A 27,841-nucleotide genomic window follows, 5' to 3' on the forward strand; every position below is an offset into this window, starting at 1 on the left:
ATTTTATTTATTAATTCATGAGAGACACAGAGAGAGAGGCAGAGACATGGGCAGAGGGAGAAGCAGGCTCCATGCAGGGAGCCTGATGTGAGACTCGATCCTGGGACCCCAGGACCACGCCCTGAGCTGAAGGCAGCTGCTCAACCATTGAGCCACGCAGGCATCCCAAGATCTCTGTTTCTTTGCTGGATGTCCTCTAGAGGCTTCTCTCAGTTCCTGGAGGTGGCCTCATTCCTTGCCACACGGCCTCTTCCATATGTATCACCAGCAGAGAAGATCCATCCTCTTGTAGAATCCCTTTCACATGTTCTTTTCCAGGAATAGCACAGACCCTTTTAAGGTCATTTGATTAGATTCCCCCTCTCTCCCAAAGGCAGTTGCTCTTTTGTAAAGCCAACAGATTGGGCATCTTCATCACATCATCAAAATCCCATTTGACATATGACACAAAGTAATCATGGGAATGAAATCCATCATGTTCACTATCCCATGCTTTCTTCAAGGGGAGGAAATTACAAAAGGCTGATTGCAGGGAGCAGGGATTTGGGAAACCACCTTAGAATTTTGGGTTGTTTAAGTAACCAGGGACTATAGCTGAGCCAAATCAACACATCAAAAAAATCATCACAATCCTGAAATATCAAGTAAAATTTTGGCTCGAATTTTAGTGTTGTATATTTTATTGTGATCTTCTTTTATGGAAACTGGTGTTTGTGAAGGTTTACCACATGTCTATCTGAAGGAAAGGCACACTTATATGGATTAGAGTGATCTTTTCACTTTTTCCAATTATCCCATTTTGTACATAGTGATAAAGGAAATGAAGTACTGGGTTTTTACTTAGTCTAGGAAACAAAATTTAAACACTCATTCATAGACCATACCCTCTTAATATCATTTCTTTGCTTTTCCACTAATGAGTTCATCTTCCTGAGACCCACGCTACCTGAACAGGAATTGGGGAAGAGTAATGGGAAGAGTTGTCAGCCACAGCTTCAATGGAAGAGCATTGCCTTTGGATTATCTTTCTTAATCCTAAGGTGGAAAAATATCTGATATTGTTCTTAGTTCATTTTAAGTTTATTTTCTTAGTGCCATAAACATTCATAATTGAGAAGGACCTCAGAGAAGTATCTTGGCTCCTTTCTCACTTTGAGGAACAAGAGTTAAAGTCATCTGACAATAGTACCAAAACAAATCAATATCTTAATGGGCATATAAGTGGTTTTATTTAAACATCCCTTTTTTTCTCCTAGCATCTCATTTGGTTCTTGAATATCCAGTTTGGTGATCCTCAGACTCTCCACCTTAACAAATTAGGGAGAAGGAGCACATTCATGGCAGTGAAAGGAAATAAACGATGCCAGAGGTGTACACCAGTGATATTGAACTGAAAGAATGACTGAACACTCCGTCCATGCATGCACATACACATGCGCACGCACACACACACACACACACACACACACACTCACCATGGAGAATTTATTAAAATCTCAGGGTGGGGGCTGAGAGGAGAGAGTGTTTCAAGTTTGACTAAACCTTCTGATAAGTTTCAGTTAAGAATCACTTAGGCCATAGTACTTTTTGCTCTATAATCCCACCCTTTGCATGTCATGGAAATGTCTCTCACACTTATTATTTCCACAGAGAGGTTTGGAGTCCTCCAGTAGGCATTTAGTCTCTCTCATGGTTTAGTAATTCATGAATTACTTCTATCATGCCCCAGGAAGTTATTCAGACTTTTTTTTACCTGAACGCTTGATATGGGGAAACTCTCTACCCAATGGATCTTGGTCTATTAGTAGGCAGTTCCAGTTCTAACTGAAGTCAGGCTAGAATTTGCAGACCTGTAGTTGCTCTCTCACGAGGAGAGCTGTGCTATTTCTCTCCCAAGCTGCTTATTCTATAAAGTTGAAATCCCCAGTTCTTTCAGCCATTGCTTATGGTTTCAGGATTCCCATTCTAGTCACCTTCTTTGGAACAATGCCCTGTTATGTCTTTAAATGTGATGAGTAACACTATACTCAAGGCTTTGTGGATTGCATCCTACCTTCCTGCTACTACCCGATTGCTGCAGCAACTTTCTGATGAATCCTGCTTCTGTATTCCATTCTCCACCTGGCTGGCAAAGATTTTAGATGAATCATGGTCATTTTTCTCCTGTTTGGAGCTTCCCAATCACTTACCATTGCTTTTACGATAAAATCCAAACTCTCATAACAAGCTATTAAGACCCAGCATGATCTTGCCCTAGCAAGATTCTTCCCATCTCTTCTTATATCACTAAATTCTAGCCACAGTGGCCACCATTTAGTTGCTTGAACTATTCCTTTGGTATCTCTTCTTCCCTGTCTTCATGTGGCTCAGATCCAGTTTCACACCCCAGAGACCTCTCCTTACTACCCACAAAAATCTGACCTTCAATTCCTCCCCTGTTCGAACCCATGGCCCCACCTACCATGTTCACTGTCTCAGACCTTAAGTATCTAGAATACCCTATCCATGGTGTGATTTCAATAAGTATTTGTGAAGTGAAAAATGAGTGGTCAGACCATGGTCAAGCACACTTCATTTTAATAGGTTTCAACCAATATATCCTGAGATTGTTTTGGTGCATAGGAAGAGAGGTCAGTGAAAGAACATTTCATTGTCAGCTCATCTTAAACATCTACTGATCATGTAGATCAGATAATGGCTACATTTTGAATGTAGAGCCCACAATATTTGCTTTGAGACTGGGCATGGGGTGTGAGAGACCAAAGAGTCAAGGATGACTCTAAGGTTTTTGGTCTGAATAATTGGAAAATTCAGCACTACCAAAATTAAGAAACCCGAGAGGGGAAATTTGGTGGAGGAGTAGGTGGAGGGGTATCAGAAGTCTGATTGGGACATGAAAACTTAAGATACCTGAGATCCTTGGTTCACTGTGCCTCTGTTTCCTCAGCATTAAGGAGGAGTTAATAATTCCTCATATAATAATTGCGAGAATTTGAGGAGTTAATGTAGACAAAACAAAATAATAGAGAAAGTGGATAGAGAAAATAAATTGATTAGGACTAGTCATTAGATCATAGAGCTTTTATCAAATCCTTTGGGCATTAGATATGAAAACCTAAGCATTATTTGCAAAATTTTTCCCTGGTAGGATTTGAGGCCAAATTAAAATAGGTTTTCTTTGGCGCAGGAAGATACTCGGTAATACAGTTGGAAATTAAGGTATTGATTCAGAGTATCTGAAAAATCTGTCTCTTGGTAGAGATCTGCAAAAAATGAAACCGTCTTCCATTCATTCACTGAACTGTCTCATGACCATTAGAACCTTCAACAGCAATCCTATTGAGTCTCTGCTGTGTACAGGACAAAATGCTGGATTCTGAAAAGCCGGTATCTCTAAGACAGAATTTATAATGTAGTTATATTCTGTTGTTATATTATTGTGAACGTTGACCAGGTTTTAGCATAAAGTTAATACAAGAAATGCATCATTGTGGTATGAAAGCCCACAAGGTTCTCCACATGCTGATACGGAATGGCAGAGTTGGAGAGGATTTGAATGAATAGGGTTGATTTCAGAGGAACGCTTGCTCTGGGCAGTGTTTAGGAATGTTTTTCAAAAGCAAATGCCCTTCATACAGGCAAACTTTGAAATGTCTTTGGTGCATTTATTTGGCTTTATTGTTAAGAAATTTCATAGATAAAATCAGTGCCTTAAGATGTAGTGAAACTTAAGTTTTTAAAATTTCTCAAATTATGTGAAGTCTTAATGTCACAGTTTCCGTCATGTAGACCGTGTGGCTGTTTTCACTAGGTAACATGTGACTCACTTAACAGGAGTTTCCTTAATACCAAAGGTTATAATCATTGTAGTGAAGGTTGACTGAGTACGTGGTACAGAGCCAAGCTTTGTTTTAAGCTCTTTTCATGTAGTAGCTCATTAATAGTCACAACAGTCCTTCAAGGCATAGGAACTATGTTGAATTGGTGTAACAGTTGAGATCACTGAAAACAGAGAAGTGTTAACACTTCGTCCAATCTCAGAAAGCTTATAACGTAGAGTTAGGTATCCAGCCAGGCCGTGTGGCTGCAGAGCCCTGTTCTCAGCCCCTCTGCCATACTGTTTGCTTCCATAAATCATAGGTTAGGAAAAATGTGGAAAAAACAAACTAGCTTCTTGTTTCATAAATAGAATTTGTTGTGTAAGTAAACTGTGTAATTTGTAATTATTTTAAGGCCACAGCTTTAATAAATTATTTTTATTTTCTATCTTCACAATAAAAGTATATTGTTGACTATTCAGTGGCAGGACTTAACATGATTATAGTAAATATTAATTGTGATTTTTGTTCTCTTCCCAGTTTCATGGTTTTCTCCAAATGAAAATATCCTCATTGTTATTTTCCCAATTTTGGCTGTACTTCTGTCTTGGGGACAGTTCGGTATTGTGAGTAAGTATTTCTATTTTTCATTTATGTTTTAATGATGAAAAGGTTATTTCTGGGAGGTAATATTAGTGAAATGTTTTATGTAAGTTGTATTAGGAAGTGTGATAATGTGATAAATAATAATATACAGTCTCAGTATTCTTCTTGAAGTGTTTATTGTCCCCCACAGTTTGCTGCAGTTTACTTTTAATTCCTACGCTTTTTTTTTTTTAACTTCTTAAGAATGAATAGTGGGAATCCTAATAATAACAATACCTTAAACTCATGTATGGTGTTTTCAGAGCATTTACACACACACATTATTTTGGCCAAGAGATGATCATAGCCCTACATTAGTATTAGGGTAGGATATTGCACTTTTGAGCATTAAGACTTCTGTCTCTTTATTTTCCCAGTTGGCACTTGTCTATGTACATGTGTTCATTTTAGGAAAAGCCTCATTTGAACTGTGTTTCGTCATCTTCACTAGGAGTCTGCAGCCTCTAAGGAAGTAGCCACAGGTGAATTGTGGTTTTTGATCATGTTTTGCTATAATAATCATGTGACTGAACTTCTCAGCGTAAATCTTGGTGCTATTTCAGATTTAGCATCTACGATGTGGAGTTGTCACTCGTAGGTGAAAAGGTATTACGTATTCTGGTTGATACTTATACTTTATTTCCCTACCAGATTGGTAACAGAAATTTACTAAATTGGCGAAGTTCTGAGGTGACAGTCTAAATATTTAAACTTTTAACATGTAAGATTTATTCTTTATCTATTGTACAATGAAATGGTCAGTCATTGAAGGCCAGTTAGCATTTATACAAGGCAAGGTATGAATAATAGTAGTCTCATTTATTTCATTCTGCAACCTTTAAAAAAAGTGAAAGCTAGTAAAATGTTGTAGTGGATTGGTCTATTGTATATTTCATGAGTTTTACTTTTACTCAGAAATCTAAAGTGATATGAAAATGGAAGAGAGATGACCGATTATGTATTCTGTGGGCTCTTCTCAATGTATGGCACTCTGAAAAATGCTTTGTGATTTCAAAGGTGTTCTCAACTTTTGTCTAAAAGCAAAGAAAGGGAAAAAAGGGCTAACAGTGACAACTGTCAAGATATTTCACAACTTTTATTTTCAAAAAAGTGTCTAGACTTCTTGTGGAAATTTTCTTAGAATTTTGGTAAGCCTTTTATATCACGAAAAAGACTGATAGAGCATCAAGACCTATTCAGGCTTTCCTGATGTTAGGGAAAGCCTTAATCTTTATTGGCAGACTTAGGCCTATGTCATATGATTGAGGTAGAGAATAGCTTTTTTTTTTTAGGATTATGAAATTATTTCACAGTAGCGTGATTTGTTGCATGGAAGTGGTTGAAGTTTGCTGATCATGGCATTATCATTAGTGACATTATTTTTATTGACTGAACCAGGAGTCAATCTGTTCACTATCAGCCATATTTTTACAAAATAGGCTTTACAGTTTTTTTTCTGACTTAAAAAATAATAAATATGCTTTAGAAACCCATATACAATATAGGAAATTATAGAGAAAAAACAAAAATCTGAAGTCCTGCAACCTAGAAATAATGTATTCTAGTGAATTTCCTCCTTCACTTTCTTTTTTCTGTGCATTTTTTTGTTATCTTCCTTTAAAAAAGAAAACCATAAATGGACTCCTATAACTTACATACTTATATCCTGATTTCCCTCCTTGTTTTCAGAAATCTTTTTATAGTTGCCTGTGCTCCACTTTTATAGATGCACTCTAATTTACTCAATTCTCATCTTGATGGATATTAAGAATGTTTCCAATTTTTTTTTGATACTATGGAATTCTGTTAAAGATATGTAAGACAGACTGGAAATGGTAGAGATATTTTAAGGCTCTTGATACATACTGCCAAAATGTTTTCTCAAAACTTTGTATCAGTTACTGCAGATGAGAATATCTGTTTTTCACCTCATAATCCTGCCATAATTCTAAAATCTTTGCTAATAATTTGATGGGTGAAAAAAAATCTTGTTTTAATTTTCAGTTATGTTAGGTTGAATGCTCTTTTTAAATATTTATTTCACTGATAATATTTTAAAGAACATGGTTATGAAGCTAAAAAATATTTTGGTGGCAATTTTTTATGTAGGCTTTCCTTAAAACAAGTAAATGTGGGAGGTGGATGTGGAAGAGGGCCTTATACTTGATTCACCTGGTCTGGACTCACATGTAAAAGTGTTTTTGATAAGAGTACCTAAGTATTTGTGGAACCCTTGCTACGTATGATAGATGTTGGAAAGCACTAGCATCTGCAGTCACATTTACATCTCGCAGGAACTCAGTGGGGATAGGTGCCATTGTTACCATTCCTGTTTTGTAGATAAAAAACTGAGGTACAGGTAGTTTAGACAGTTTGCCCACAATCGCCCAGATCCTCTCTAGTACTACTAGGATTTGAAACAGTGGTTTTTACCACTACACTATACTACCTCCCTGTCTTGAACTTCTTTTGAGTGAACCTATATCTGGGTAAATGAAACTGTTATTGACAGAGCAGAATGTAGACCTACTTTGTTTAATTTATTCATCTGTTGACAGGATGCCTAGTAGTTGTTAGGCACCAGCTTATAGGCTCGAGATGTGGAAGTGAAATGCATATCGTCCCTGGCTTTGTAGCACTCACATTTCAGTTGAGACATGTTAAGTGTGCATATTATATGCCTTTTGTCCCATTTTTGGGAGTCATGGATATAATTCTACCCCCCACTTTTTTTTTTGGTACCCTTTCTATGAGGACTCCTGTGTATGGCCTGGGGATTCCACCAAACAGGAAAGCCCCTCTGTTTTCCATTTGCTGCTCAGTTATGTGTTTTTTTAGAGTGTGGTGTCGTGTAGCCCCTGAGTTATTTATACTAACTCATACCAATGACTTTCACTTTCTAGATTTCTAGTTGTCCTTAACTATTTCAGATTACCATTTATGGTCTATAATTTACAAAAGGAAATTTCCCTTAGTGGTTTCTCTGATTCTGCATGTAAATCTTTTGGTGGTCCAGGATTCAACTTGGACTTTCCATAGGCTAAATGTGTGGTAAAGAACAGGTTATGCCTTCATTTTTAGGAGAAAGAATTACTTTCTACCAGAAATGTGTCTTGAACTGTATTTCGGGATGCCATTGATCCTACTGAGGAAGAAGCCTGAGAAGACTTTTAAATTCCTGAAGCCAAGCCAGGACTTGGTGAGCCCTAGACTATGTTTTGAAGACAAAGGTTTCTTACAGGGAAATGTTCCTAAATACCTTTGCCTTTATCTGTAACTTACAAACTTTTAAGCAGAATCTTAATGCTTAGCAAACCGCTCGGAGATAACTAGAATCAAACACTGAGTCTTAACTAAAGTCACAAATCTCTAGTAGTATTACGTTTCAGGGGCACTTTGTTTTTGTTCTGAAAACTATACCAACTCCCCGTTGCCCATGTCAATGGCAGTTAAGTTCCTAGCTGATTTCCAGGGCTCTTCTTCTTTGGTCTTTGGCAGTATACCAGGTCATTTCTATCATTAAGATGCTTGATAAGTGATTTCAAGTGTTGCCCACCAAGATCTCTGGTTCCATTTGGGTGAAGATTCAGTTCCATCCCAGGGACTTACAACATTCTGAAATTCTTTGAGTTAGGCATATCAATTTTACCATTCCTTCCTTTGAACTTGTCTTTACGCAAAACTATGAGACCATAAACATGATCATGTAAGCTGAAGCTCTGCAAGAGCAATCTAAAATAAATGCAAAACATGACTGTTGCTCCATGCCCTTTAAAATTTTTGTTAAGACAAAAACTCTCTTACTGTTAGTAATAACACTACTAGGAAATGGAAAAAAAGTAAAAATATTTAATACATTGTAAATTGAAACATTAAAAACACTGAGAATTAAAATGTTTCATCAAGAGTAGTTTGAACAGTGCTTGCGTTCCTCGTTATATAACTTTGAATACAGAGCAAGCATCTTTTTTTATGCCTCAGTGAATTGTCATACTCCTTTTTAAGTTTGGATCAGATTCCAGCATTTTATCCTTTGCATTTATAGTGTTATACAATATCTCCAAGAATTTCTTGTATGTAAAGTTTTTTTTTTTGCCAGAGTCACCACTTCTGGGACATCTGCATTCCTTTTGTCACAACCTACTCACTGTCCTCATTTATGTCAACAAGTTCGCTTTTACGAGTTTCTCTGACTATTTAGAGTCTCTTGAATGGCAGTAATGTTGACATTCCCACATTCAGCTATTGTGTGATATCATTTACGTTCTATTTGAATCCTTCTTCCAACATTATTCCTTTCTATTTCTTTATTCTTTCTTCCTTGCTGCCCAATTTCCTCCTTTGATAATCCATTATAAAATACCACATTGATTTGTTACTGGGAGACAAGGAAGTTACACAACACATGCTTTGCTGTCTGTGCATGAACTGAGTAACACATATTCAGTGAGTAGTCACCAACAGTCTTTGAAAGAAGTGCCATGATTGGTCATTGATCATGATATGCATCTGATATTAACAGGGTGATTTATGGACTGAAGAGATGGCAGTGAAGTTTGCACCTCATGCAAGTACTCAGTTAATATGTTGTGATGGCTGAAATTTGTACTGTGATTTGGGGACATTTGTGTTATTTACACCATGGTAACTGAAATTCATGATTATCGGAAGTGGGCCAAGTGAGGACTGCTGTTAATTTATTTCAGATTCATGCATTCTAGGCATCCTTGTGTCCTTCTCTAACTTTTCTAATCCTTGCTCAAGATTATTCCACAAAGATTTTGGTTACTGCTCAGAAGTATTTGGTGATATGTTCCTGTAGAAATCATTATTGGGAAGTTCAAGGAAAAAAAAATCCTCTAAACAGCTTTGAGATCCTACTAAGTCCTTGAATCCAATTTTTAGGACTAGCTTATTAATACTGAAAGTAATTAGGTCATGAGCATGCATAAAAAGAATGTAACGGAACAGAGAATTTCTTTGTAGATTAGAAAAATCGTTTTGAAGAAGTGAGGACATACACTAACTTGCACTAGAAAACTTCTGTCCAGGAAGGTAAAAATACCATCACAATAAATAGTATTACAAAGAATCATTCTGTGACCTGGTTGATGGATTCTATTAATAGGACTTTGTTATTAAGTTTACTCAATTCTGTTCAATAATCTTGAACTTCCAGTAGTCCTCTCCACATAATTATCACAGTTCTGTTATTAAATGTTTTTATGCCCTGGTTTTGTTGTAGGAGGAACTGAACAAAACTGCAGCTCAGCAGTGTAAATCTTGTAGAAATGTAGTTGTTATTCCTTTGATCCTTTCCAAATTCAAACGTCCCAACTTACTACATACGTTCTAAAGTTACGGCACCATCCACAGGACCAGGGAACATTTGGAACCAAGGAAAGGGAGTTAGCATGTTGGACATCTTCTTTAATCTTTTGTATTCAAAGTACTTACTGCACAGTGGCTGGACATTTTTTATTTCTGGTTCCTATAGATCAGGAATGTGTCGGTATTCATGTTTACAAAATTGTTTCATTAAAGCCAGTTGGATAGTATATGGAGTTTATTGTAAGATTCATTTACTTGCCTTTTGGCAGTAATCAGTTTATAATTGGCATTAATATTTCTTTTTCTCCAGCACCAGATTCACAGCCTTATTTTTTAAATGAGTATGTTAAACATTTATAAAATAGTAATTTAAGTTTAAATTTAAATTAAAAATTTTGAAATTGTAATTTCATTTAAAAGCAATCAGATGTGTTTTATCCTGATTCAAAGATAATATCGATTTGCAACTTAACAGATACCAAAAATATCCTACAATTACTCTCCTGGAGATGGCAGAAAATAGCACTGTAATAATGAAATCAAACATGTCTCCCTTCATGATTTATTCTTAATCTGGTATGCATTACCCTTTACTGGTTAGCCTTTTTATCTGACTCACTAATCACTCAGTAAGGGACCATCTAAATGTCATGTCTGTAAGCAGATATTGAATTCCTAGATTTTTAGGTTTTGTTGATTGGATAGATTGAGGTCTGCTTAGACCTATATGGGCGTATTGAATCCCATCTTTGGAGTATCATGAAAACTAAGATGGTAGATTTTATTTGATCTCTAGGTTGATATGGTAATTGCACTAGATTTTATCAACCACAACCTACGTTTTGTGTTATATGTCCTTTATAGCAGTCACAAGGAGACAGGAAAACTTAAATGGAGTATATATTCATAACATTAGCTGTTGCGTCAGGTGGCTAGAGGAACATGTCATTTTTTATTAACATTAATTTGGGGCTTTTTTTAGTCTAGAGTAGACCCATACCTTTTATTTATTGAATTGGGAAAGAAGATAAAGGAGTAACATTCCATCCTCACTCCTGCTGCTTCCTCCCAACACATGCACACGCACACACACATGCACACACACATGCACACACACACTGAAATGTAAGGTATAAGGGCCTTAAGGCAGGAGTATTTAGTTTTTTTTGTTCAGTGCCAGCATTTAGAATAGTGATTATCACATAGGTAATATGCACATAGGTGCACAATCAGTTATCATTGCATAATCTTCTACTTTTACCTTGATTCAGTTGGCATGATTTGGGCTAAGAAAAGGGCTTGCTACATTGTAGGTACATGGTAAATATTTCTAAAACAAATGAATTAATCAATCTAGCTCATTTCTGAGAAGTAGCTTGCTATATAGTTACAGAAGATGTAAAAGAGGAAAATTTTAGAATTCCTAATTTGTTGTCAGAAATGTGATAGTTTACCCATATATTTGGTATTCCTTTGTGGTGGGACTAGGGTTATAAGTTTGTGTTAAAAATATACACACTGACAACACCAAATGCCGATGAGGATGCAGGACAGCAGGAACTGTCATGCATTGCTAATGGGAATTCAAAATGGTACAGCTACTCTGGAGACAGCTTGGCAGCTTCTTACAAAACTAAACATATTCTTACCATATGACCTGGCACTTGTGCTCCTTGGTATTTATCCAAATGAAATTTAAAACTTATATCCACATAGAAACCTACACACAGATACTTATAGCCGCTTTATTCCTCTACAGTAGGTGAATGGATAAACAAACTGTGGCACATCGATACAATGGAATATTATTGAGCAGTGACAAGAAATGAGCTGTCAAGCCATGAAAAGACATGGAGGAGCCTTATATACATATTAGTCAGAGAAGTCAATCTGAAAGGCTACATACTGTATGACTCTATGTGGCACTTTGGAAAAAGCACATCAGTGGGGACCATAAAAAGATCAGTGGTTGACAGGGGTGCAAAGCACAGGATTTTTAGGGCAGTGAAAATACTCTGTGTGGTATCATAATGATGGATGGATGTTATTACACATTTGTCCAAATCTAAGAGCGTACAGCACCAAGAGTGAACCCTAAGACAAACCAGGGACTTTGGATGATTATGACGTGCAGTACAGGTCATCCTTGGTAGAAGATGACTGTTCTGGTGAGTGACGGTGGAATTTTATATGAGATTCACACTCTGATTTTTGTTAAGAGTAATATGTCTGCCTTTTTGCATGAACTTCTACTGTACTCTATGGTGAATTCTTGCTGCTTGATCTTAGCAGCTCTTCTATACGTTGAACTAAACCTGGAAGAGTTTCTTATAAATGTTTGATTGACTGTGAAGTACATTTGAAACACAGCTCCTATTTTATGACCTCTTTGCAGAACTCTCAAGTTCTATTTAGTTAGCAGTATGCATAGGATTAAATGGAAAACCTGACACGTGTCTAGAGAAAGCTTCTTTTTTTCCTTAACTGTATTTGTGCCTTTTGTGACTACATGTGGAATTGCATCCTAGACCATGCTTGAGCCTAGAAAATAAGGAAGATGTGAAAGTCTGTGCCTTATAATAAGTTAGGAGCATGACTGAGTCTAGTCCCCTAAGTTTCAAGGCTGGATGGATCAAATGAAAGCTTGGGGAACTTGCCAGATTGATTCTCACTCTTTTCTGGTGAATGTGAATTCGATTACTCAGCTTCAGGACGGATTATTGCTTAACCCTCCATCCGCCCCTAAAGAGAATAAATTTGAGGTTACAATCTAAAGTATGAATGCAACCTAAAACAGGTAGAGATTTAAAAAATCTTCAGGTGCCTGCATTGTACTTTAATATCTTAACCATAGGTTATAATGGATCTTAGGTTTTAATACCTTATACATAGATTTTATTATGGTCATTTAGAGGTTTATTTATTCTTTTTAGTATATTTGACCTGTTTGTCATTTTAATGGAGGCAAATTAAATGCTAAATATAACATTTTAAAAAATCTTCCCCTCAGGACACTCCTTGGTTAATGGCATGAAAAATATCATCTGTCTGAAACACAGCAGAATTTCAGTCATACAGTTTGCTACTCAGTCTGCTTTTAGGTTACTCTTGTCAAATTTCCTGGTGAAAAATTAATTTTAATATTAGCCAAAACAAAACCTAAAAGGTAAATATATAGGAAAAGAAATACAGTTAACCCTTGAACAACATGGGTTTGAACTCTGGGTCTGCTTATACATGGATCTTTTTTATGGATCAATACTATAAATGTATTTTCCCTTCCTTACGGTTTTCTTAATAACATTTTCTATTCTCTAGCTTACTTTATTATAAGAATACAGTATGTAATACATGTAACATACAAAATATGTGTTAATTGACTTTATGTTACTGGTAAAACAAAATTCTGGTCAACAGTGGCTATTACTAAAATTTTTGAGGAGTCAAAAGTTATACTCAGATTTTTAGCTGTTCAGGGTAGAGGAGGTCAGTGCCCCTAGCCCATGTTATTTAAGGAACAACTATAATATTTTTAAGCTTATTCTATTCTTTCAGGGAAGGTACCAGATACTTGTCAGTAGAGCTAGCATCAAAAACAGTAACATGTATGATGAATGCTATTGTTTATAGTTTAATTTCATGAAATTATTTTAATTGAACAAGTTGAGCATTTTTTACTGCCAGGATATCAAGAAGGTATGATTTATCCAGTGTTTATTCTACTTCAAAATAAAATTACCTAGAATTCCATACACTTCCCTAATTTTCTATAAGATGAAATAAAGTTCTCTTTTTCTCAATATTACTAAGTAGCCAGTTATTTTTCATCAGTGTTATATATATGTCAGTTGTAAACCTGAGGCAGTTTTGCCCCTCAGGGAACATTTGGCAATGTCTGGAGACATTTTTGATTGACACCACTGAGGAGCTGTTAATGGCATATAGTTAGTAGAAGCCAGGGATACTACTAAACATTGTATAATGCACAGAACAATCCCACCCCTCAAGCAGTTATCTGGCCCAAAATGTTTATAAGGCCTTAATTGAGAAAGCCTGATATACATAATTTTTATTTCTTAAAGTATAAGGGAACAAAGCATTACCTTTAAATTCAGTATCCATATTTATACTGACATGATAATATTTAGAGTTTGACTTATTATGAGAAAGATTTGAGGTGGTTTGACATATAAAGGAGTTGTTCCTCAAAGATTATTCAATTATAGTAAGTTATCAGTTTGTGCACTTTATAAGTTACAGAAATGGCTTTACTTTCTGCGATTGGGTTCATTTAATTCTTTGTTTTCTTTTTAAGCAATTAAATATAAATCCAGTATTATGAAGGAGAAAACCATTTTTTTATTTGTTGGTGGACTAGTGCTCACTATAGTTGTCATTGTCGGAGCCATTCTTTTCGTCCCAGGTAAGATACAGAGATATATGAGGAAGACAGGATTGATGTAGATGAGGGCTTGGTGGGGGTGGGGGCGTGTGCTAGTTTCCTAGGGCTGCTGTAACACATTACCACTAAGTGGGTGTCTTAAAACAGTAGAAATTTTCTCACAGATCTGGAGGCCATAAATCTGAAGTAAGGATGTGATCAGTGCTGTAATCCCTCCTGAGGCTCTAGGAGGAAATCCATTTTTAGACTCTTCTAGCTTCTGGCGTTTGCTGGCAGTCTGCAACTCCTTGGCTTGTGGCACCATAATTCCAGTTTCTTCCTCCATGGTGTCTTTGTCAAATCTCCCTCTGCCTTTGTCTTACAAAGACAATTGTCATTGCATTTAGGGCCCACCTGGATAATCCAGGATAAACTCCTCCTTTCAGGATCCTTACTTAACTCAATCATCCTTTGCTATATAATGTAATACTCTTCTGCCATATAAGTTAATATTCACAGATTCCAGGGATTTGAAGGTGGACATTATCTTTAGGGCCATCATTCAACCTACTACAGAGGCAGATTTCATTTGCCAAGACATGGAAGTGGGAATGAATGTGGGAAGTTTGTCTGAAACTGCTTGCATTTGGAGGATGGGGATGGGAGTGGAGAGAAAGTGTGTGGCACATGAAAAGACAGCAGAAATAGCCTGGGACCTACAGTGTAGACTGGAGAGAGCCATTGTTATTTTGGGGCTGAATAGAGGATAGTATAATAGAGTAATGTTTAGGAACATAAATTTGGCAACTCCTTTTGCCTCTTGAGTTAGGACACAGGGAAGAAGAAGATGAATTCTAAAGATAACTTTAGAGAACAACATTTTTGACTATGGGACATATTGAACATAGCAAGTGAAGGGAATGCTAAGAGGTGACTCCAGAGTTTCTCACTGAAATTCTATAAGGTAGTTGAGGAGATAAAGCCAATTCAAGGATTTGACATGTTGAGACTTAGATGTTGGCATTTAGATGCCTCAAGTGTCTTAATCCAAACATAGTCATTTTTTATATGAAGCTGTGGGGGAAATATATTTTTAAGCCTTTTCAAATTTTTAAGAGGAGTATTGAGACTAATACATTCAATAAGTTTAAGTACGTTAACTTCCTATAGAGTAGGAAGTATGTAGGCTAATATTTTAAATATTATTTTTATTAACAGGTGAATATTCAACAAAGAATTCTTGTGGACTTGGTTTAATTGTAATTCCTACAGTAATATTAACATTACTTCAGTACTGTGTGTTTATGATAGGTGAGTATTTGTTGTAGCATGAGTTTGCCCACCTTTTTAAGAACAACCAAAAAAACAATAGTTCTTATATGATTTTTTTTGGCAACTCAATAAAAGTTGGCTTATTAAAAGATTTTCCAAGCTATTCTTAGTGACATTTTCCCCATGTGGATTAATTTTAAGTTGAGCTTCAGTTTTCAAGGCATTCTGTTATTTTGTAGAAAGCAATTTTCATATATATTTGATGCTAAACAGTGGATTTTTCAAATTGTGTTATATAATTTCTTAATTATCTTCATATTTATATTTCAGTTTTTCAAGTTATAAATAGATATTAAACATAGGCAAAAGAAAACTAATTTTACAAAATAAGGTTTTCAATTTAAAATAGTGGAAATGTATATCTTTTTTAATTACTGGCAGATCTTAGCATTTTAGTTTTAAAAGATGATACAGATACCCAGCCTGTAGTTGATATAATCATTACTGCTTTTTTTTGGAGTCAATCACTAATGTATTTTTGTCATTATCACAATTTTTTTTTCTATTTGTGGATTTAACTCTTGGTCTTAGAGCTTATCCCTGGCTTGATGTACACTGGAAAGTTATTAATTTGTTATGAAATCACAGCTCTAGACATACAAGACAAAGATTGTGATGTTTACATTTTGTATCACTGTTCTCTCCAACAGAACAATTTTATGTGCATGTGGCAGAGTCATGCATAATAGCCATTCATACTGTAAAACGCACAAGTGTGGTAAAAGCAGCACTGTTCTAAGATTTTGGGTGAAAAGCACCAGTCCAGCTGAGCTCACTGTGAATATAAAAGACTGCTGGGTGTATGAATCTGAAACTAACTACTTGTGTGAAAAGGTGAAATTTAGATCATTGGGAAGGAATCTACCATCTGACAAAGAAATCCAGAGTCAGTCTTTAGTCACTGGATGTAATTTTTGGTTGCACAGGATACAAGTGGGTGTGATTGCTTCTTAAATGCTCTCAACTCACTCTTTCTTCCTCCAGGTGTTTGGATGTCTCCCTTCACCATTGCCATATTAATCCTTCAGGTACTGGGCTATGTGCTCTCTGTGGTTGGACTAAGCCTCTGTGTCTCAGGTAAGAGTCACATTCTTCTCTAGTCCCAATTTATCTTACTAGGAATTTCTCTAGGACAGAGTTCTCCTCCTCCTCCTCCTTCTTCCTTTTTATCCATTCACCTACTGAAGGACAGCCTGGCTGCTTTCAGTTTTCGATGATTAAGAATAAAGCTACTATAAACATCCATGTGCATGTTTTTTGTGCGGACATAAGTTTTCAACTTCATTTAAGTAAATACCAAGTAGTGTGATTGCTGGATTGTTAAGAATATATTTAGTTTTGCAACAAATTGCCAAACTGTCTTCCAAAGTGGCTGTGCCATTTTGCATTCCCACCATCAGTGAATGAGAGTTCCTGTTGCTCTGCATCTTGCCAGCATTTGGTGTTGTAAGCTTTGTGAGCTTTTCTTTTTTTAACTCTCATTTTTTTCCCTCTGAGAATAGTGCTTTCCATATTTCCATGAGAATATTGGCTGTATATGGCTGTATGTGGACTGATTATCCTAGCAGCCAAACTGCTTTGCCTAAATTCATGGGAGAATTTTTTGAATAACCAGGCTCCAACTGGTTGGAACTGTAGGCTTTACATGCTATTTTGCATTAGTCTTGATGTGATAGGTACATGTTATGCAAATGAAAACTTTTTTTTCTAATAATTTGGAGTAATTTCACTGATTGAGTTAATAATGAATATATGTAGATAACTTTTATTTCTTAATAATTAGAAAAAATTATTCTCCTTAAAATTTGATATTACTACTGTTATCATTGATTCTTTTGAAAAGTTTACTTATTTCCTACAGATTTCTAATATAAAATTTCACTTGTTTTTACAGAGTGCACCCCAGTGCATGGCCCTCTTCTGATTTCAGGTTTGGGTATTATAGCTCTAGCAGAATTACTTGGATTAGTTTATATGAAACTTGTTGGTAAGTCAATCTTATTTTTGTTAGCCTGTGCCAAGAATTTCAAATACATAATTTGGAAAATTCTATTGATGGGCTCTTAAAATTTATGACTAAAGAAGTTTATCAGTATTTCCAGAAATGAGAAAATACTGTGAATGCAGCAACTGTATTTTTTAAATAATAAACTATAATAAAGTTGGAGTGATTTGGTGGTGATGTAAGGGGGTAAAAGTAATACGAATTAATGAAAAGTTTAGATTATAAACTAGTTTAAAAGAAAATGGCTTTGTTTTAGAAGGTATGGACTTTTTTCTACTAACTAAAAGGAGAGAATGTTGAGGATTCATTTTAATAGAAAAACATGTTTAATTGTTCCATTTGTTCTATGAGAGAGTTCTTTCACAGAGACCTATTTGTTACTTGCTGTTCTTGCAGACTGTTTACAGATCTTGACTCCCCTAAGTAGACAGGTTGAAATTCAAAATCTGTGACTTTTGTTAAAGAACAATGTCCTCTGATTTTCACTTGACTTTCAAATATTTTTAGTTATAACTAATATAATAAAAACACGGAGTTTTAAAATATAGGCTCTTCCTATCTTTTAAAAAATATATTTATTGATTTGTTTTTAAAATCCAGTATAGTTAACATACAGTGTTATGTTAGTTTCACATGTACCAATATAGTGATTCAGCAATTCTGTACATTGCTCAGTGCTCATTATGATGCGTGTACTCTTTAATTTAATCCCTATCACCTGTATTACCCAGCTCCTCTGGCAACCACCAGTTTGTTCACTACATTTAAGAATCTTGTTTTTTGTCTCTTTTTTTCCTTTGTTGGTTTTGTTTCTTAAATTCTGCATATGAGTGAAATCATATGGTATCTGTCTTTCTCAGCTGACTTCACTTAGCATTATACACTCTAGAGCCATCCATACTGTTTTTACTACTTTTAAAATCAATTGTTAGTAACTGTGAAATTAGTTAATCTTTTCTGAACTTCATATTTAATCTGCCAATTTTCAAATAACAGATTTCTCTATAAGTTCTAATTTTTTGTATATAGCGGTAGGTGCTTTTACTTCATATGTTGTCTTAAGCTAAAAATGTTCCCTATAATCGGTTTACATTAGTATCTTTTAGAAAAATTTGTTTTTTATTTAAGAGGTAAAGCAAGCTCTTAAACATTTGGCAAAGTAATCAAAAGTTGCCAAATAATGGAGTAAAAAAAAATCCCAAGTTTCTGCTTTAGGTGGACTTTACTGTGTTTCCAGAAATTAATATAAGCCTTGAGTTGTTACAGTCAGTTTTCCATATGACTTACATAATACTCTCAAAGAAATTTTACCTTTGTTTCTGAACCGCAGCTTTGGCTGACTGATCAATGAGTCTAATTTCGTTGCATACTCTTTGTCTCTATTTAGTTAATTTTTATTAGAGAAACCATTAAAATACTTAACTAAATCTCCCTATCTTTGGTTCACGTGTTCATAAGTCAGAGTCGATTCCTCAGTGAAATTTTCTTAGTTCGTGACTCATATAAGTCCAGAAAACACAATGAAGACTTCTCAGCAGAATGGTGTTCATTTGGTAGCTGTCAGAAGCCTCACATTATGAATGCCGATACATCTTCTATTTTTGTTGAGTATTCTGATCACCATTTGTGTATTTGTGTAGTTGAAGATGACACTGCTGGTTATGTTCCTCCCTAAATGCATGAGAACAGCATGTGACCTGCAACATGATGTAGTATGAGGTATCTTTGACTAATGGTCAGCTCTTTGTTCTTCATATTCCTCATTATCTGCATCATCCTCCCTTTTTATTCCCATGTTCCCCCATGCCTTCCATGTCTGAAGAATGATATTCAGTAGAGTTACCAGTGGGTCTGGAGTGCTGACACAGGTGGAAATAGGAAATAGGTCATCTAAGTACCACCTCCTTGGCCTTACTCTCTCTTCTCCATAGTTTACATCCCAGAGCAGCCTGTGAAACTAATTTAATTATACACATACTGTTTTCACCTTAAAAATCAAAGTGAAAGTGAAATCCTGAAAAGTTCTCAATATTATTTTTTATTTATCATGGTTTAACATGTAAATATATCATGTAAGTAAATAATTTAGTCCAGTTGTATTGACATTTTGAGAATATTCTAAATTAACTTTCGAAATCAACTTGTCTAATGCCAGAATTCAGAGGCACACCTTCGGTCAGTTGAAGGGCAAGAAGAGAAAAGGTACAGGAAAGTTGCTCTTTAGATAATGTGGTAGAATGGGAAAATTGTTGTGTTTTCCTTAGATAATCTGAATGTGTAAATACGAGTATATGTAACATTAAGGTTGCAAACTGTAGCATTTTTATCAGGAGGTAAAAATTGTAAATGTTTCCAAAATATATTTTACTCATCTCTGTTTTGGAAGCTTAATGAATGTGTCTTGATTTAAATGCAATAAAATCCTCAGGGCGTTCTGTGAGGGGTTTTTTGTCATTGTTGTTAAAATCCAAGCTATCTCTGTAAGAGTAAGTTAATGGCCCTATGAGAATTTTAACTTTTGTTGTTTTTATTATTTCCAAGTTTAAATTTGTAGCCTTAATCGTTACTTTAGAAGTAAAATTTTAAATTTCATTTTCTGTGGCCTTTTTAAACCATGTTGGATTTCATTTTGTTACTGGAAGCATTTAAGTTTTGCAAAATAAAATGGGGGCTAGAAACAGTAACAATGTGAGATCATACAGAAAATTAAATAGGACTAACTAACTCACTAGTGTTAGGCTTGTTGTTTGTATGGGGCATTTATATCCATTATTTATAAAAGTCAATACTTGTTCATTTTTTTAAGCCATTATCACTTCAAGATAAGTGCATATAAAATATTTTGTACAGATCAACCTACCAGTAATCAGAAACCATATTTATCACAACATCCTAGTTATTTTAGAATGACATGGAATGTATATATAAAATTCAGTGATATTTTGTAGCCCATTGTTAGGGAGAAGTGAGTCTGATATGGGTAGGAAAAATATTCCTGAAAATTCAGAACCTAGAAATACATTGATGCAATGTGGTCAGATGTTTCAGGGAGTAAAAATCAAAATGAAACTTTATAGGGATCTCATATGGAATCCTTAAGGCTTGTGGTTTAAAAATAAATAAATATATATTATATAAATATTCTTTGTATAATAAGTATATAGGTATAACTTTATATAATATATATTTTATATAAAATATATATTTCATGCAATATATGTTCTATAAAATATATTGTATAAAATGTGTATTATATATAAACATACATTTGTATAATATATAAAATATTTTATGCATATAAAATATATTTTTATGTTATATAAGATATATAAAATATATTTAGATTGTCAAATATATATTATAAAAACATATTTAACATATATATTTGTAATATATTTTATATATATTTTAAACTATATATGTGTAGTTGTCGGTGCCTTAGGCCCATGGTAGCAGCAGATAAACCAGTTATTTTATCACATAGATCATATGCCCATATGGAAGAAGATTAACTCAAGTGAAATTAACTTGTGCACTTTTGGGTTTTATACTATTATAGGGAGCACAGCTGATTGGTATCCCTCTAAATCGTTGTTCTTTCTGGAGCTCTTTTTCAGAATGGTCTAGCCAAACTGTGGTGTTCCTTGGACCTAAGAATTGGAACTCAGAAACTATTCTTTTTACATGTTATTAAGACAGAAATGTAGTTCCTTGGCTTCTTTGGGAGGCTGCTAAATGTAACCCACCCATATTCCCAAACCATTTCACTCCATACTACTTATGTTTTTAAGACCTTATTTATTTTTTAAGTCATCTCTACACCCAACATGGGGCTCAAACTCACAGCTCTGAGATCAAGAATCACATGCTAGCTACACTGACTGAGCCAGCCAGGTGCCCCATTCCATGCTACTTTAAAAAGTGCTTTCCTTGTTTGGCTGCCAGGACTATACCACTCCCCAAGTGCTTCTAGGAAGGGAAATTTCCTTTAAAGCCACACATGACACTAACAGAGGTGGGACTCTCCTGAGAGCTGGGACACAGCCAGGCCTCGTGGGGGCTGGAACAGTAAGCAGTTTGGGAATCAGAAGGGTCCAATGCCTAAGAACTGAGCCATCTTCTTGCCTCTAATAGGAGTTTTACTCAGTGCCCATCTGCTGGTTATTGAATTCCTCTCGGGTTCTTCCCCTACAAGCTTATCCTCCTCTTTATGCCCTCATCTTGTATTTTATTCTTGTCTTCTCACTGATAGTTTGTCTTACCTTTGTCTTTGAGCCTTGAGCTTTTCTCCCAGTTTGCTGTCTCTTGGTCACCTTTCTATCACCAACTTCCTGGTCTTCTTTTGGTTTCTCCCCTTCAGGCTCCAGAAGGGGAGAGAAACTTTGCAGGCTAGTCAGTCACTATGGTCTCTGTTTGAGAGAGCCTGTCAGTTTCTGACTAGTTTGTACATTGGCTGCCCTTGTGTAGGATCTCATTCCCATTGCCCATCAGCTTTGGAAACTTGATAGGGATGGATGGGGAGGAGAAACAGTAAGTAAAGAACACAGAACACTAGAGCAGTTCTGGGGGCTTGCCTGAGTCTACTCTCAAGCAGTTCTGGGGGCTTGCCTGAGTCTACTCTCAAGCAGTTCTGGGGGCTTGCCTGAGTCTACTCTCAAGCAAACCGAGGCTTCCTTCCAACCCACAGGACAGCATAATTGACTCTCCTGTAGCATCACCCTCCTACCAACCGGCTCACACAATGTTGCTGGTTGATGCTTTTGTGTATGTAGGACTCATTCTGTATTTAAGACTGGCTTGAGCTGCTCTGGGACCTCCCTTGGGTTTTGTAAGGAAGTTCTCTCTTTTTTCTATGCAACTACAGTACTATTTTTTCCCTTTGCCACTTTCTTCATGCCCTACATTCCTTAATCTCCATTAACCAGTCCATTCAGAAGCAGTGCCAAGGGTAACTTGGAAAGCTGAGAAGGAATACATAGAGAAGAGGGTGATTGTGGCTAAAACTAGCTGCTTAGAATAATTCATTAAACTCAGAAGGATCTGAATATTTTCTTTAGTGTGTTAGCTATTTGAAGCTTTGAAAACTGGAAAGATGGAAGCAAAAGAAAAGCCTGGGCTGCAAGGAACCAGAACAGTCAGCTAAGGACAGACAACGGAGTAGGGTGGAGATTGGTCATTGCCACATTCTGTTTACATTCTGATTGGGCTGAATAGGGAGGGGTGTAGAGTCCACAGTGAGGGGTGAATACATAACATATTTCACCAAGAAACGTAACAGATGGCTGATTTGGTGGAAATATAGCATATACAAATGAGAGAATGTAGCTGTTTATTATTTTATGTAGGTGGATCATTTGATCATTTTTTTCTATCAGTGCATATAAGTATTTGAAATTAATCATTATATAGTCATTGAAATGAAACATTATATTGCCTTGATTTGTTTAATTTATTCAGTTCATTTTCTCAATTTTTAATTATATCAGCTTCCAATCAGAAGACTATACAACCTCCTAGGGTAAGTTAAACTTTCTTAAAATGAATTGGGAATGATCACTTGATGGTTTTGAGTAAGGAATGGTAATTGAGATATTGAAGCCTTTTGCTCTCTGTTTAGTGGCATAACACAGATTGAGAGAATACAGAAGTCCTTTCATGACTTTGCATGAATAGTTCCAACTCTATTTTAAAACGTATGTTTGGTCATTTTAGTTGCAGTAGGATAGAATCTGTGATTCCTTAAGATTGTGCTGATACCTCAAGTGACTTCTTACTTTCTCAGAACTGGAAAGTTTATGTGTAAGAATAATGGTTATTATCTCTGCTGAAGGAAGCGGATTGCAATATACTGCCTCACATGTTGGCTCCATTTGATGTGCATATACAAAATGGTATTTCAGTCTTTAAAATGAGGGAGAGAGATTTATATGAAATTGATTTCATTGAAAATAATTTATAAAATGAATGTAGATCTCACTGAAACATATCTGTTCTGAATTATAATTTATTTTCCTTTTTCCCTCATTTTATAAGCATTTTTCTTCCTCCAAACGGTACTATAGTTTTCACTCTGCCTTGGATTCCTTAATAAGCTATCTAAGAAAATTCCAAGAAAAGGAGCAAATTTAGGAGATACACTGAAATGGATGAATGAGCACATGAAAAAAAACCTGTGTAGAGACTCGTCATGTGACAGGCGTAAGAACTATTTTCTGGAAAGAAGATCTGGAGAGGTTGGGCAGACCCGGTGGCTCAGCGGTTTAGTGCCGCCTTCAGTCCAGGGCCTGATCCTGGAGACCCCAGATTGAGTCCCACGTCAGGCTCCTCCCATGGAGCCTGCTTCTCCCTCTGCCTGTGTCTCTGCCTCTCTCTTTCTCTGTCTCTCATGAATAAATAAATAAAATCTTTAAAAAAAAGAAGAAGAAGAAGATCTGGAGAGGTCACCTTTCTAGAAAGGAATAATGGTAGCTCTATCTGAATGCCAAAATGGAGACTCCTGTCTGGCAGGAAGTGGAGATTACATATACTCCTGAGTCCTGACGAGCCTCAGCAGACATGTCTTTTTTCCTAAAAAGATTGGTGCTATAGCTACAGTGGTCACCAACAGCCAGCAGTATTAAAAGTGCCTCTGTTGGAAATAATCCAACCATTGAACCCTTAAATCTTAACACATTTTCTTTCCTTGTTACTGAATTCACTTTGCATGATTTGAAAATGATTCTGTTTTGGTCACATCTCTTGCTTAACTCTTTTATTTGTTGTGTTGCTATTTATGTTTGCACTTTTTTGAGAAGTTAGAATTTCTTGAACTAAAAGAGGCAGAATGGATGGGAATTTCTGCATAGAAAAAATATTAAGACTAATACAGCTATTATTAAACTATTAGGTAAACTTGGCAAGTTTTGTTTTTCTAATCTTTGTTGCCTTGCTTTTAGACTGTAAGATTCACTCTTTATAGTTTAAATGTTAGGATATATAAATTTTAGTATAAGAGCACATGAACTAAGTTCCATTTTATGTAAATGTATTTTAAATATTTTCCAGAAAGCTGTAGAGGAGCCCCTTAATGGTATGTGGTTACTACAAACTTATATATTCTTTTTGATCCATTACCAGATCATAATTTGAACAGGCTCCCAAAGCAGTTAGAATGATCTATGCCTTGCAAAAAATCTAGTTTTGTCCCTTGCCTTGACCCCTCTTTTCTTGATTGTTCAGAGTATTGCTATTGTAATGTTCTTACCTCTAAGAAAAATGCACGGTTCAGTATCCCTCCAGTAGTTGCTTGCACCGGCTAAGCAGTATTTGAGCAAGGGGACCATTGCCTTGTACTAGCCACAATGAAGCATAACACCCCCAGGAGAGAAGAATCTCAATTAATTTCAGTTTCTCATTTATAAGTTTCAGATTCAGGCTGTTACCACAGAGTGAGACCCAAGCATCTCACTTTCTTTCTCCCTAAATCTAGATCTATGTTCCCAACTGAATTTATTTCCTTTGTGGAGTCTGTGGGTATGATCCACAGGAAGGCTTCTGTAATAAAGTAATAGACTTAAAATTAATTTGGCTTTATAGCTGTGGAATAGTTAGCATGATATTACTGCATATTTATTTATTTAGAAATGATTTCTAATTGTGGAACCTTACTAACTGCCTGCTTGGCTTGTTACTAATTCTTAGCATTTAAAGAATCAAAAGGAATGATGAATGATGGTAAGTATAAAATGCACCTACATTATAGATTGGTTAAAATATGAACGTTGAAAAGAAATCAAATGGCTTCTTGAAAGTATGCTCTTTTTTATATGTAAAAGGGACACTGTAAAATTCTAAAGGTCTGCATGTCTTGATTTATAAAACTTAAATCTACTCTTAAGAGTTTCAAAACAAGTGCTCTAAAAGCTGTAGGGTGTCACTAATCAGACCCTCCAGTCACATTGCTCATAGCAAAGAGAAATTAGTGCTTTTTAAAAAACATTTTTCAGCAGCAGCATCTGGTGACTGTAACTTAAATGCTTTTTATAAGACACATAGATAATCTGGCACCAACCTTGATCATCATGACAGAGTTTCTCTGGTGCTTGTGTTGGGAATTTGTTGCATTTAATTCATAGGGACTTACTATCTCTGCTTTTCTAAAGCAGGATTCAGTTCTTTTGGGGGGCAATTTTAAAAGAGAGAAATGTTCTGTCACTCGAGCTTTTGCTTCTTGTTTTGGAACTCTGGGCTAATTTCTAATTTTTACTGAATATTTCAAAGACATGTTTGTTAATTTTTAAAAGCCTGAGACACTGAGTGCTATAAGTATTCATTTTGATTTTACTTTAAGATGCTGCGATATTTCAGTTCTGTTAACATTTTAATAACTATGTTTTTATCTTATCAAAAATTTCTTCATACCTATGATATTTACAGTTATTCTTTGATCACGTAGTTTGCTATTTTACTGCTGTAACAGTTGTGACCCACCTCCTCACCTCAATGGCAGAGTGCAAGAGGCTATATTCCCCTGAGTGCAATTAGTTTTTGCATAAGATTAAAAAATACCAATCATATGTTGATGGACAAAGTTTAAAACAATGCTTAGGCTAAATTTCATGAGGAATCACAGAACAATTCCACTTCTGTAAGTTTGTGTCATAGCCACAGCGTTTATCACAAAAATGTATGTTTTGTTTGCTGACCACAACCCTCCTAAAAAAAGAAATAAAAGAAACTGTGGTTGGTAGGAATAAATTAAGTGACATTTAAAAAGAGAACTGGTACCTGGAATTGTGGCAGGGTTTGTCCATGTTTACATTCTCATGTTTCATTTTTTAATTTCTTTGCCCTTTTCTTACTGTGGTGTCACTCTTCTGTAGTAGTTTGAAGAAATGAAACTCCTTTTCTCTCTTTTCAGAAAACTGGTGTAAGAACCTTGAATGCCTCTTCTTTTTGGAACCACTGTATCAGTAGATATAGTAGTTTTTGTGTGTTTATAGCACACAAAATCTATGATGACCTTTAAAATTCCCCTAATTTTGCTAATATTTAGCTGTTTAAAATTTGTTGGTTTAAAAAGAAAACAAAAACCTGTGTTTCTGGTGGGCTTGATGCTCACGATGTATCTGCCTCGTCAGTAAGTTTCAGACTACCACTCTAGTGATCACAGTGCCATTTTCTCTTCCACTCACACCAAGTCAACATGTTTATTTCACTTATATCAAATGAATTATACAGGTCTGAAATGAATGTGATAGAATATTATTCTGCGATCAGTATCTTTTGCTTTGAAAAATCAACTTCTCTTGGCTTCTCAGCTAACCCAGCAAACTGAGATTATCAGACTCTGTTGACTTTTATTTTCACTTGGCATTAGCCTTTTACTTACTACAACTAAAAGGGCTAATGAGTTGCCAGTTTTATGTCTGTGACCTTTGCAAATCGAAGATTAAATACTTTTTCTTTATTTTTAGATACCTTATATGTGACAATTCCAGTTTTTTTAAAAAATACATCAACTTGTTAATGCATAGAAAATAGACATAAATTACAATTATATGTTCGTTTTCAATTTTCCAGAGTAACTGAAGTGAAGTGATGGACTCTGATTTGGAAAGTAGTAAGACGTGAAAGGAATACAATTGTGTTTGAGCACCATGGCCTTGATTCACTGTTCAGGAGAAGAAAACAAGAAAAATAACTGGTTCTCATCTGTGGGAGAAAGTAAATCATTGACCCTGAAATGATTATTGTTACAGTTAAGTTTTTATTCAAAGCATTTGTAACTTAGTTAATAAAAGAATTATTATCTGTGTTGTGTGCCCAATTGAGATCCAGTTTTTTGTTGTTATTTTTAGTCAATTAGGGGCAAGAGTAGAGTGGCCAACTTCCAAGAATGATGCCTTTCAGATCCTAGGGCCTCTTGACTTTAGGTCACCAGTTTAAATTGGTTCCAGGTGAGACTTACCTGGCGCTACGCCCTGGTGGTTTCCCAGAGAGGTCTGGGAACAACAGTGGCTTCCATTGAACCTTAGCAAAGTTATGTTCGCAGCCACTTTGGCAGTTACAGCTGGTGTTAGCTGAATACAGTTTCTACTAGTTCTGGTCAAGGAAATAGCAAATTTAAGTACAGACAGGAATTTACTTGGGAACATCTTGAATGCCGCCTACATGTGATGCGATACGGTAGGAGATCATGGTCTTCATTCTTGGGGGTTGCCATTCACACATTCTTCCTTCGACATACAGTGTAATGAATCCTTTTCAGATTTAGGGTAATTTTACTGATGGATGTGTTTTTCTTTTATTCACACAACCCTTTAAGCCCTGTCTTGTCCTCCTGTTATT

General features: G+C 35.6%; 1 protein-coding gene across 3 annotated transcripts in view; it reads left to right on the forward strand.

Annotated features, from left to right (window-relative positions):
• The window catches only part of CD47 (CD47 molecule), a 43,854-nt gene extending 16,534 nt beyond the window's left edge, over positions 1 to 27,320 (forward strand). The window contains exons 3-11 of one of the 3 annotated variants that reach the window (XM_055316431.1): positions 4,359 to 4,448; positions 14,110 to 14,217; positions 15,394 to 15,486; positions 16,492 to 16,584; positions 17,402 to 17,494; positions 22,999 to 23,030; positions 24,557 to 24,581; positions 25,193 to 25,225; positions 27,074 to 27,320. In XM_055316431.1, coding sequence (XP_055172406.1) covers positions 4,359 to 4,448; positions 14,110 to 14,217; positions 15,394 to 15,486; positions 16,492 to 16,584; positions 17,402 to 17,494; positions 22,999 to 23,030; positions 24,557 to 24,581; positions 25,193 to 25,225; positions 27,074 to 27,078 — 572 coding nt within the window. In that variant the 3' untranslated portion in view covers positions 27,079 to 27,320. The remainder of the gene's footprint in view (positions 1 to 4,358; positions 4,449 to 14,109; positions 14,218 to 15,393; positions 15,487 to 16,491; positions 16,585 to 17,401; positions 17,495 to 22,998; positions 23,031 to 24,556; positions 24,582 to 25,192; positions 25,226 to 27,073) is intronic. The other 2 variants (XM_055316429.1, XM_055316430.1) reach the window with 2 other exon arrangements.
• Positions 27,321 to 27,841: the final 521 nt, after the last annotated feature.

This window comes from Nyctereutes procyonoides, unplaced genomic scaffold (genome assembly GCF_905146905.1).
Source record: "Nyctereutes procyonoides isolate TBG_1078 unplaced genomic scaffold, NYPRO_anot_genome, whole genome shotgun sequence".
NCBI lineage: Eukaryota > Metazoa > Chordata > Mammalia > Carnivora > Canidae > Nyctereutes > Nyctereutes procyonoides.